Source organism: Betta splendens, chromosome 15 (assembly GCF_900634795.4).
Source record: "Betta splendens chromosome 15, fBetSpl5.4, whole genome shotgun sequence".
In the NCBI taxonomy this organism is placed as follows: Eukaryota; Metazoa; Chordata; class Actinopteri; order Anabantiformes; family Osphronemidae; genus Betta; species Betta splendens.
Window position 1 is genome coordinate 2,589,330 of NC_040895.2, and position 13,201 is coordinate 2,602,530.

The following is a 13,201-nucleotide window of genomic DNA, read 5'->3' on the forward strand; positions in this document are numbered from 1 at the left end:
CCCTGGAACACTGGAGAGTCCAAATGGCATAGCTAAATATTCAAAGTGTCCTTTAGAGGTGTTAAACGCCGTCTTCCACTCGTCCCCCTCTCTTATACGCACCAGGTGGTAAGCAATGCAGAGGTCCAGCTTGGTGAAAACCCACGCTTCAGCCAATACCTCGAATGCGGAGGCCAGCAGCGGGAGTGGATAGGAGTCCCGGATGGTAATGTCGTTCAGTCCCCGGTAGTCGATGCAAAGCCGGAGGGACCTGTCCTTCTTGCCCACAAAGTGTCAGGGAACGGCAGATGAAGAGGACCCACATGCACAGCACAATACACGATTTTCTGGCGTTAAAGCGTGTGGTTTATTCCAGTATGCGGAGTAAAGTCCAGGCAGGGTCATACACAGGTGATCAGACGAGTTACATGGGATTAGGCGGAGACGTAGTCAGGAGCAGGCGCAGATCAGATACAAGAGGTGAGTACGATACCAAACATCAGGCGTAGAATCGTGGTCAGGCAGGCAATGGTCGGCAACAGGCAGTAGTAACAAGGTCGAGCATCAAAAAAAACCAGGAAACACGAAGACACGGCAGGAACAATGAAACTGGGAAAGCACGACGACACACGAGCAACGATCTGGCAAGGGACTGAGGACACTGGTGGTGGTTAAGTACAACGTGACTTGATTACTGATACAGTGCAGGTGTGGGTAACGACCAGGTGAAGCAGGGACAGCTGTGACAAGAACAAAACCCGGAAGTAAAGCTAAAACAGGAACAGAAACCAGGAGATTACCAAAATAAAACAGGAAACAACTAGACCCAAGACCCAGATCGTGACAGTACCCCCCTCCCAAGGGCGGATTCCAGACGACCAAAAAAAACAAAAAAAACCAAACCCGAGCAGGGCGGGCGGAGGGAGGACTGGCGGAGGGACAGAACCAAAAACAACCCGCACAGAACACAGACAGGGCGGGCGGAGGGCGGACCGGGGAGGGCAAAACGGGAACCCCCATCAAACAGAATTCACGCCCGAATACAGACCGACCAGAAAAACAAAGAACAAGTCTCATAATCAAGAGAACCCAACATGAATGTCCACAAAACAAGAACAAAAGTCCACGACCAGGAAAACAACAGAGTGCAGGGAGTCCCTCACGGAGGGTGGGGACGCGGCGAGATCCTGCTCAACCGCTGCTGAGGCAGGGGGGCACCCCCAGCGCCCCTGGGCTGGGCCAGCGTCCACGGGGACCCCCCCGAACGGCGACGTCCTCCAGGCGGACGCCGATCCTGGAGACCGAGGGGTCGAGGTGGACGTCGCCGCAGGAGGCAGCGCCATCCAGGCAGCAGGAGGCGCCGAGGGCGAGGCCACCAGTCCGGCAGCGGAGACCGAGACGAGGCAGGAACCGATGCAGGTGCGGCCGGAGCCGAGCCGCCAGGAACCGATGCAGGTGCGGCCGGAGCCGAGCCGCCAGGAACCGATGCAGGTGCGGCCGGGCCTGAGGCGCCAGGAACCGATGCAGGTGCGGCCGGGGCCGAGCCGCCAGGAACCGATGCAGGTGCGGCCGGGGCCGAGCCGCCAGGAGCAACACCCTCCTGGAGGTGGGCAGGAACTATGACGGGCGCGACCCCCTCCTGGAGGTCCGCCGGGACTGCGACGGGCGCGACCCCCTCCTGGGGGTCCGCCGGGACTGCGACGGGCGCGACCCCCTCCTGGAGGTCCGCCGGGACTGCGACGGGCGCGACCCCCTCCTGGAGGTCCGCCGGGACTGCGACGGGCGCGACCCCCTCCTGGAGGTCCGCCGGGGCTGCGGCGGGCGCGACCCCCTCCTGGAGGTCCCCCGGGGCTGCGGCGGGCGCGGGCCCCTCCTGGGGGTCCGCCGGGACTGCAGCTGGCGCGACCTCCTCCTGGAGGTGCGCGGGAACTGCAGCTGGCGCGACCTCCTCCTGGAGGTGCGCGGGAACTGCAGCTGGCGCGACCTCCTCCTGGAGGTGCGCGGGGACTGCAGCTGGCGCGACCTCCTCCTGGAGGTGCGCGGGGACTGCCACCCCGAGACTGACAGGGACAGGAACGGCATCTACTTGGCCGACAGGGACGGCATCTACTTGGCCGACAGGAACGGCATCTACTTGGCCGACAGGAACGGCATCTACTTGGCCGACAGGAACGGCATCTACTTGGCCGACAGGGACAGGAACGGCATCTACTTGGCCGACAGGGACAGGAACGGCATCTACTTGGCCGACAGGGACAGGAACGGCATCTACTTGGCCGACAGGGACAGGAACGGCATCTACTTGGCCGACAGGGACAGGAACGGCATCTACTTGGCCGACAGAAACAGGAACGACCCCAACTTGGCCGACAGGAACAGGAACGGGGACGGCCGCAACATGGCCGACAGGAACGGCCTCAACATGGCCGACAGGAACAGGAACAGGGACTGGAACGGCCTCAACATGGCCGACAGGAACAGGAACCGGGACTGGAACGTCCTCAACATGGCCGACAGGAACAGGAACGGGGACTGGAACGGCCGCAACATGGCCGACTGGAACGGCCTCAACATGGCCGACAGGAACAGGAACAGGGACTGGAACGGCCTCAACATGGCCGACAGGAACAGGAACAGGGACTAGAACGGCCGCAACATGGCCGACAGGAACGGCCGCAACATGGCCGACAGGAACGGCCGCAACATGGCCGACAGGAACTGGGACGGCGTCCCCTCTGGAGCCGGCATGACTGCTTACAGCTGCCGAGCTCGACGGAGGAGATGTCGGGCCTGATCGGGTGTGCACAGCACCCGTTCGACAGGTGGAGTCCTCTGACTGGGATAAGACCTGCGCGTGACTGGACTGAACTGGGACAGGAGCGTGACTGGACTGAACTGGGACAGAGCTCGACTGTACTGGGACAGAGCTCGACTGTACTGGGACAGGGCTCGACTGGACTGGGACAGGGCTCGACTGGACTGGAACAGGGCTCGACTGGACTGGGCTCAACTGGACTGGGCTCAACTGGACTGGGCTCGACTGGACTGGAACCTGAACTGGGCTCGACTGGACTGGGCTCGACTGGGCTGGAACCTGGACTGGGCTCGACTGGACTGGGCTCGACTGGGCTGGAACCTGGACTGGGCTCGACTGGACTGGGCTCGACTGGGCTGGAACCTGAACTGGGCTCGACTGGACTGGGCTCGACTGGACTGGGCTCGACTGGGCTGGAACCTGAACTGGGCTCGACTGGGCTGAGACCTGGACTGGGCTCGACTGGGCTGAGACCTGTACTGGGCTCGACTGGACGGGAACCTGGACTGGGCTCGACTGAACTGGAACCGGGACTGGGCTCGACTGAACTGGAACCGGGACTGGGCTCGACTGGACTGGAGACTGAACAGGGCTCGACTGGACTGGAACCTGGACTGGGCTCGACTGGACTGGAACCTGGACTGGGCTCGACTGGACTGGAGACTGAACAGGGCTCGGCTGGACTCGAGACTGAACAGGGCTCGGCTGGACTGGAACCGGGACTGGGCTCGACTGGACTGGAACCTGGACTGGGCTCGACTGGACTGGAACCTGGACTGGGCTCGACTGGACTGGAGACTGAACAGGGCTCGGCTGGACTCGAGACTGAACAGGGCTCGGCTGGACTGGAGACTGAACAGGGCTCGGCTGGACTGGAGACTGAACAGGGCTCGGCTGGACTGGAGACTGAACAGGGCTCGGCTGGACTGGAGACTGAACAGGGCTCGGCTGGACTGGAGACTGAACAGGGCTCGGCTGGACTGGAGACTGAACAGGGCTTGGCTGGACTGGAGACTGAACAGCTCGCGGCTGGACTGGAGACTGAACGGAACACGGCTGAGCTGGAGACCACGGAGACAGGGGACCGCACGAGTGCAGGAAATCCTCCCAGCGGAGCAAACGTGGGGCTGGGCAGGCTGGTGCAATCGTGACGGTCCGACGGGGCTGGGAGGAGGAAACCGAAACCATCGGCGGTGCGACCGGCGCTGGCGTGGTGCGGAGCGCGTCGCTTAGCTCATCGAACCTCGCGCACAGCCGCTCATAGAGGCGACGAACACTGGGGCGCTCTAACGCGCTGTCATCGTCCTCCAGCGTCAATATCGCCACCTCCACGGCGCTGCGCTGGTTCTCCGGGTTAATCGCCCGTCGGTAATCCTCCGCAAGGATTTGAAAATAAACGCGTAGGTCGCTGGGTAGCTCGGCGCAGGTGAACTCCATACTTCCTCGCAGGTGAAGGAGACTCGCCGCCAAAAAAAAACCAAGAAACAAAACAGTCACTGACCTGGGCGACGGCTGAGTGCTGGCTGGGTCCAAGTTTGGCCAGATCGTTCTGTCAGGGAACGGCAGATGAAGAGGACCCACATGCACAGCACAATACACGATTTTCTGGCGTTAAAGCGTGTGGTTTATTCCAGTATGCAGAGTAAAGTCCAGGCAGGGTCATACACAGGTGATCAGACGAGTTACATGGGATTAGGCGGAGACATAGTCAGGAGCAGGCGCAGATCAGATACAAGAGGTGAGTACGATACCAAACATCAGGCGTAGAATCGTGGTCAGGCAGGCAATGGTCGGCAACAGGCAGTAGTAACAAGGTCGAGCATCAAAAAAAAACAGGAAACACGAAGACACGGCAGGAACAATGAAACTGGGAAAGCACGACGACACACGAGCAACGATCTGGCAAGGGACTGAGGACACTGGTGGTGGTTAAGTACAACGTGACTTGATTACTGATACAGTGCAGGTGTGGGTAACGACCAGGTGAAGCAGGGACAGCTGTGACAAGAACAAAACCCGGAAGTAAAGCTAAAACAGGAACAGAAACCAGGAGATTACCAAAATAAAACAAGAAACAACTAGACCCAAGACCCAGATCGTGACACAAAGAAGATCCCCCGCCTTCTGGAGAGGATGACAGACGGATCAACCCCGCCGCCAGGGCTCCATCCAGGTAGTCCTTCATGGCCACCCTCTCCTTGGTTGACAACTGAAACAATTGTCCCTTCAATGGGGTGGCGCCTGGTTGCAGGTTGATGGCACAGTCGTGGGTTCAATGCAGAGGCAGCTCCATGGCTTTGTTTTTGCTAAAAACCTCCTTCAAGTCCATGTCGAGAAACTTCATTCGTACCGGTTTCCTGTGGTGCGTAATTCTTCGCAGCGGCCACCCATCCAGTGCTGCAGTGTCTCCTGGTTCCGCCAACGCATTAGTCGTCAACCCGGCATCCATCAGGCTAGCGTCTGCCCCTGAGACTGCTGGTCTGATAGTGGGGATGTGTTCTGGTGCTAAGGCTCGAGGACTGGTTTAGTCCATCACTTTATTTTTCTGCCGCGGGGCAGCCTCTGGTCTCCGTGCAGCTCGCTACTCCTGGGTGAACTCGCCTGTCCAAGGTCGGAGCTCCTCGGTCTCTGTGTGCTGTTCCTGCTTGCTCGATCAGCGAATCCAGCTCTCATGGCAGGTCCCGAGCTGCCAAACAGTCCTTCACTTGGCGAGAACACGTCCCCTAACACGGTGGCATCCCAGCCCTCTAGCGTGCAGAACTCAATGGCATATTTTGCCGTGCTGCGTGAGCCCTGCCTGATGTTGAGGAGCCGCTGAGCAGCGCCTTGGCCGGCGGTCACCTCCCAAAAGATATGCTTCAGGGCTTTGGCAAAACTGGCGTAAGTGCTCATACACCCCGACTGGTTCTGCCACTCCGCGGTCGCCCATACCACTGCGGGTCCCGTGAGGTATGACAAAATGAATTAATCTCACATTGTGTTAAAAAAGTTCTACGGTCACCTGACTGGCTTTCCAGCAGCTGCCACTGCTCTATTGATGGGAAGGGGTCCAGCTGCTGCTGGATCCTGTTTATTTGCTTGTGAGCGCTTGCACTGGTGTCTGGACGGACATGTGTCGTGGCCGTGCCCTAGCAGTTTGGTGGCAACTCCATTTGGGGTCTCCAAGGCCCTGGCCTGAGTCAGCCTGGCTGTTCAATGGCCTGGTGGTGTCACCATAGGTCTCCAAGTTGTCTTGTTACTTTCTCACAGCTGTTTAGGGTGTTTGCTGGCCTGTCCTGTCCCCACCTTTGGCCTTTGTAGTCATGACGACTGCCTGGCCCTGCTGTGGCCTGCGCCAGCGACATATTCATCAGGTTCAGCAGGAAGGGCTCTATGGCTGCCACAATACAGAAGAACAGGCTAAGCCTCTTTGTTCTGGATGCCTGCTTTGGTATGCGCCAGTGGCATGTGCTTCATGTTGGCCTGGCGCTCCAGCTACCGCGATGTGCAAAGTCTGGACAGACATCTCCATGCTGGAAGCAGTGGGGGCCATCGATCAGCCTTTATGTGCAGGGTGGCATCGGTCTGCCTGCTTGAGATGACAGACGAGACAGGTCGGGGAAAGAATACTGTTCTGATGCCAAAAGTGTGTCCGCCTCGTGCTTTACTGTGTCCCAACAAACTATCACTAAGTTCACACCGCCGGAAGGGCTACATAGCCTCAGGAGGAAGCCTGACCAGTAACACCTATGTGTCTTAAAGCTCTATCCATGTGCCCTGACCGTGGTAGGTCTAGTTTCTGTACATATGTACAGTAAGAGAGAGATACACTCATAACCCTGACGTTATTTTCTTTTTTGTCGGGGGGCTAGTTACAATCAAGCTAAGATGGTATGGTTTGATCTGCAGTAGGACAATGGCAAATAACTGTATGTGTGTGGTGCGGTTGGAGTGTGGGGGGTCCGGTTTTCCGCCCGGGGTACGTTGATCATCTGCCTGGGTGGTCTCTTTTCTGCTGACCCCCACCAATTGCTGGCCTTGTGCTGCAGGCCGGTGTGGTGCCAGGGGGTCGGCCCCGCTCCGCTCGTGTAGGGGTGGTGGACTGGGGGTGGACCCCACTCTGGATGCGGGGGCATCTTCTAGCGGGCTCCCTACAGACCGTGGGTCCTCGGGCTCCACTCTTTCAGGCCGACCCTCCCGCCGGGGGGAGTGTTTGCCCCTGGTTCTCAAGGGGCGGACAGCGTTGACCCACGGTGGCCCACTCTGATCTCTGGTGCTGTGTCTGTGGCTGCTGCAGCTCTGCCTGTGGGGCTCTGTGTGGGCGGCTTGGGTCGCAACAACTGCCCTCCTGGAACTGAAGGTGTGCGGGCTCCCTGGCTGCTAGGATTCTTTCCTCTGCTTGTTGGATGGGCGTAGTGGCCGAGCCCCTCACATCACCCTGGCTTCCACAAGTGGCATTGTTCATGCACCAACATCTGCCATCTGGGTGAACAATGTTAAGCTACAGCTTTACTAACCTTGTAGTGGGACACTCAACAACCTGAGCTGATAAACAGGCTTTCCAAACCCAACTGTAAGTATTACTGATACTTATCACTACCAATATCAATAATGTGTGAATATGGAAATTGTGTTGTTGTATGTCATGGCTATTATGAAGTAGTATGGGATATGTATAAAAATGTATATGTGCATGTATATGATATGTATATGTTTGTATGAGTATGTGCACATACCTTAACACTATTATTGGTATTAGTATTTATTGCCAAGGTAAACCACAGTACAACAGTTGTTTAGTTATGAATGTGTTAGCCTAAGGCATATCCCTACTTATTTATTTTGCACAGATTGTTTACTTAGCAGATTTGCTTGGTTTCAGCAGCTGGTTGCACCCTCTAAAGCAGAAACTTAACCTGTCCACCAACACAGCAACATCTTAGCTCTCAAGGCCCCACACTGGGGATTCTACAATCTACTCTGACTGCTTATGCAAAGCCGGCCAGGACAAGCAAATAATAAAGTGAGGAGGTCTCCAATTGCCACATCATTCCATTCCATTCCATTCCATTCAATTCAACTTATATAGCGCCAAATCACAAGGTTATGTCAAGGCACTTTACAGGGAAAGGTTTAAGACCTTATACAACTAAACCCAACAAATCTCACATACAGCAAGCCTTTAATTACAATTTGACAGCAACAATTGAGAGGAAAAACTCCCTCTCTAATGAGGAAGAAATCTCCAGCAGAACCAGGCTGGATGTGGGCAGCCAACGGGTGGGGAGAGGGGAGAGAGAGAGAGAGAGAGAGAGAGAGAGAGAGAGAGAGAGAGAGAGAGAGAGAGAGAGAGAGAGAGAGAGAGAGAGAGAGAGAGAGAGAGAGAGAGAGAGAGAAAAGCACCGCCAACAACAATGAGCAACAACAATGAGCAACAACAGAGCAGAGGCAGGATGACTGGACCAGGGACTGGACACGAGCAGGAAGGTTGGATCTGCAGCTGCCCATCACCGACACATAGTCCAATGATACTGGTAGGTGAGGACAGAATGGGAGAGAAGTACAACTACTGCAAAGAAAGAGACAAGGTTAGTTCAACATGGAACAATAATGGGAGGTTATTGTATAGAAGAGATGGAAGGAAACGGAGGAGCTCAGTATATAAATTAAGTCCCCCAGCAGTCTATGTCTATTGCAGCCTAACTAAGAAATGGTTCCTGTGATTAACAATTATTGCCAGTAACCTGAACCATCTCAAACTACATTTCTAAAGACTCTAGGAATCACACATAGCCCAGCGCTCTGGGGACGAAGTGTTCTGCTGGGAGCATAAGGAACTATGAGATTTTTAAGATAATGAGCTTTATCATTAAGTGCTTTGTAGGTGAGTAGGGGAATTTTAAATTCTATGCTACATTTTATAGGCAGACACTGCAGAGAAGCAAACGCAGGAGAAATGTGATCTCTCTTTGTGAGACCCATCGAAATTCTGGCTGCAGCATTTCGACCTATTATATATATTTGAATTATAATAGCTGTAGGCTTTTTAGGAAGCTATTAGGACATAGGACACGAGTAAGGTGTTACAATAGTCCGGCTTAGAGGTAACAAATGCATGAATTAGTGCATCGTTCTGAGAGAGGATGCTTCTAATTTTAGCTATATTTCTATGATGAAAGTAGGCAGTTCTAGGAGATTTGTTTAATGTATGATGTAAAAGAGAGATCCTGGTCAAAGATGTCACCAATTTTTCTTACAGTAGAATCTGAAGCTAATGTTATGCCATCCAGGGTGGCTATCTGACTCAATAGTGTCTCTCTGTGATTTTTAGGCCCAACAATAAGAATTTCAGTTTTATCTGAATTTAGTTGAAGGAAGTTTTGGGACATCCAGGATTTGATGTCTTTTAAACAACCCTGAATTTTGACTAGTTGTTGTGTTTCATTGGGTTCCAAAGACATATATAGCTGAGTATCATCTACGTAACAATGAAGATTTATAAAATGCTTCTTAATAATATCACCTAGAGGAGACATGTATAGACTAAACAGTACTGGACCAAGCACAGAACATTGTGGTACTCCAAATCTAATCCTTGTGGATACAGTATGGAGGATTGTCGTTAACATGAACAAACTGGAATCTGTTTGACAAATAGGATTGAAACCATCTCAGTGCTGTTCCTTTAATTTCAATGCTATGTTCTTATCCCTGTAATATAATGTTATGATCAATTGTACCAAATGCAGCACTAAGATCTTAAAAAATATACAGTATAACCTTTGTACATGTTGTTCCTCCTCAGGTGGTCAGATAATTGTTTAGCTTACATAAACCTAAAACATTCCGTAACACTACGGGCAAAACCTAAACATGAACACAAGACACTCAAAAACCTGACAGGGAACAAGACATCCAAAAAAAAACTCCACTGTATCAAAACTCTCTTTAAACATAACGTCCAGCCACGACCTTGTGACACAACAACAATGTGTTAAAACAAAGCCATGCCTTAAATACCCATAAAGGCAGGTGGGTATCATCAACTCATTACACAGAACAGGAAATGAAACTCAGGTGATTACCCAAAACACAGGAGCGCCTCTAGCGTAACAGAAGAGCTCAATGTAGGAGGAAGATGACAGCATCCTCTACTCCTATGCCAGGTCAGTAGGCGTACTGCAGCGGGTCCAGGTAGGTTTCTACTGCAGAGCGGAGGTGACCCAGGACCAGTCCCTCCAGTGTTTTCATCATATGTGATGTCAGAGCCACTAGTCTGAAGCTGCTGAGGTCTTGAGGCATGCGGTGTCTTGGGTACTGGCACCACGCAGGAGGTTATACAAAGCCGTGGTACCACCCTCATCTTGAGGCTCAGATTGAAGACATGACCCATAACTCCACACAGCTGTGCAGGACTTTAGGAGTCTGGAGTCTCTAGGTGATCATTCTATTGTCATTGCTATGCAGATGATAACTAGCTATATATATGTCTTTGGAACCAAATGAAACAGATTAACTACTCAAAATTCAAAGTTGTTTAAAAAACATCAAGTTCTCTATCCCAAAACTTCCTTCTACTAAATTCAGATAAAACCCAAATTCTTATCGTTGGGCCTAAAAATCACAGAGAGACACTATTGAGTCAGATAGCCACCCTGGATGGCATAACATTAGCTTTAGATTCTACTGTGAGGAACCTTGGTGTCATCTTTGACCAGGATCTCTCTTTTACATCATACATTAAACAAATCTACAGAGCTCCCTACTTTCAACTTAGAAATATAGCTAAAATCAGAAACATCCTCTCTTAGAGCGATGCAGAGAAACTGATTCATGCATTTGTTACCTGGACTACTGTAACTGCTTACTCGTAGCATGTCTTAACAGCTCCTTAAAAAGCCTACAGCTAATTCAAAATGCTGCAGTCTGAGTTCTGACGGGACCTAGAAAGAGAGCAGAGAGCAGAGCCTTTAGTTACCAAGCTCCTCTCCTGTGGAACCAGCTCCCTGTTTAAGTTCGAGAAGCTGACACACTCTCGATCAGGGTTAAAACCTTCCTTTTTCATAAAGCTTATAGTCAGAGATGGTTTAGATCACTAGCAATGATTGTTACTGTAGTCACAAGAATCATCTCTTAGTTAAGCTGCAATAGACATAGACTGCTGGGAGCAGTTGCGAATCCAACCATCCTGCCTGTGTCCAGTCCCTGGTCCAACCATCCTGCCTCTGCTCTGTTGTTGCTTGTTTGTTGTTGCTGTGCTTCTCTCTCTCTCCCCTCACCCCAACCGGTCGAGGCAGTTGGCCGCCCACATCCAGCCTGATTCTGCTGGAGATTTCTTCCTCATTAGAGTTTTTCCTCTCCATTGTCGCTGTCAAATTGTAATTAAAGGCTTGCTGTATGTGAGATTTGTTGGGTTTAGTTGTGTAAGGTCTTAAACCTTACCTTGTAAAAGGCCTTGAGATAACCTTGTGATTTGGCGCTATATAAATTGAATTGAATTGACTTGAATTGACTTGAATTGAATTGAATTGAATTGAATTGAATTGAATTGAATTGAATTGAATTGAATTGAATTGAATTGAATTGAATCGAATTGAATTGAATTGAATCGAATCGAATTAAATTAAATAGACTGCAGGATGTGGCAATTGGAGACCTCCTCACTTTGTTTGTTTGTCCTGGCCGACTCTGTATGTCAAAGTAGATTGTAGAATCCCCAGTGTGGGGCCTGGAGAGCTTTGAGTTTTTGAGTCACTCCATTTGGCAGACCATGGGGAGTAGTTTTAGAAGTTTCGAATTACTCCACATCACCTGTTAGCAACCACCTTTTTGTAATATGATCAAGGTAACAGTGACACGGTAACATACCCAGAGTAACCTATCTAAGGGACTGAACCATAAACAGGAAGTCAAAGGAAACAGAAACAGAAAGTGACACCACAAAGACAAAAATCAAAGGTCCTCCCAAGACTGAAGGGCTGGATTTTCATATGTAATGTACACACACACACACACACACACACACACACACACACACACACACACACACACACACACACACACACACACACACACACACACAGATACATACATGAAACATGATTTACATCAGCTTTGGATTTTCTCATTCTTGGATGTTCCAGTATTTGGAAATACTAGTGGGATGGGGGAGGATGTGTCAGATGGTATTTAATGTGTGAGTTTAGGGAACAAACTCATTTTATGTGCATGTGATTATCCTACTGGGACTGGTTGAAAGCCTTTTTTAGGTCATGGAAAAAGGATGTTAACACTAGTCACCCCAAGGACGGGTCAGGATACCTTTTTTTGAGGGCGTCCCACAGCTGGGTCCAGAGATCCGCACACTTCAGCCATCATCCTGTTAACGGCTTCTATTGTTCCGTAAATGGGGCATTTCCCCCCACAGCGAGGGGGAGTTCACGCTGAGCCACTTCAACAAAACCTGTGTTTTCTGTCACAGGCTGTGCTGTGGTCATCCAAACTACCTCTCATGGAGACATGAATTTGCACAGTACCAACATTTCTTACTGTACTATACAATCTTACTGTTGTATCAGAAAGGCGCAGTTGCCTGCTTCGGCCAGAGGCGGTGCAACGAGGAAGGTAAAATGTGCATTTTTCCTACAACTTCCCTTTTATTGTCATTTGCAAAGATGGAAGATGTGATTTTACCAATAAATCCCCTAAAAGAAAAAAAAAATCACCTTTCATTTATATTTACAAACATATAAAAAATGTTGTTTTTGCATTTTTATGAGTTACCAGAAGGGCCCATAGCACTAAGTGTGTCCTGCAAACTTGAGAGAAGCAGCCTCCCCCGCTCTGCGCCGAGCACATTCATTTACATGCATTGAATACAAGCAAGCATTCAGCAACCTCCTTCCTGTCTCTTGGTGCTATGGTGGGCTTGAACCTGGTTAGCCTGGTAGCTCAGTTGGTAGCCACTTGAGTATTGACTTTATCTTTAAATTTATTGTATGTTTCACTTTTGAAAAACATGACATAAAAGCAAAAAAGAAGTCCCTGGTTTATCAGATTGACAAGCAGCACAATATCAATTGTGGTGTTTTTCCCACACCTGGCCAAGGAGGGGGTTTGAACTGCAAACCTTTGCTTTCTGAGACCGTCAGTCGACCAACTGAGTTGAATTTTACAGATAAAGTCAGTACTCAAGTGTGGCCCATTCCCCCACATACTGTAGCCACTTCTAGAAAAGTGGCTATGTGTTCCACATGTGTTCCGGCCGTGTCTCCATGTAAATGAATGTGCTCGGCCACAGAGCGGGGGAAGCTGCTTCTCTCAAGCGATGGAATGGGACTCTACATTATGCTGCACAAACCTGGTTCTTCTTCCAGGATACTCTTGAAAACCCAGCCTAGCATAGGTGAAACAGACCATGACAGAGTA

The 13,201-nt window shown here is 51.2% G+C and overlaps 1 protein-coding gene across 21 annotated transcripts in view; it reads left to right on the plus strand.

Annotated features, from left to right (window-relative positions):
• col13a1 (collagen, type XIII, alpha 1) overlaps positions 1 to 13,201 on the plus strand; it is a 203,537-nt gene that overhangs the window by 67,103 nt on the left and 123,233 nt on the right. Inside the window, exon 1 of one of the 21 annotated variants that reach the window (XM_055502807.1) lies at positions 11,221 to 12,397. The exons of the other annotated variants lie outside the window; for them this stretch is intronic. Within the exon in view, the coding sequence (XP_055358782.1) occupies positions 12,293 to 12,397 (105 nt within the window). The 5' untranslated portion in view covers positions 11,221 to 12,292. Of the gene's footprint in view, positions 1 to 11,220; positions 12,398 to 13,201 lie in introns of those variants that run through there. 21 annotated transcript variants of the gene reach the window in all.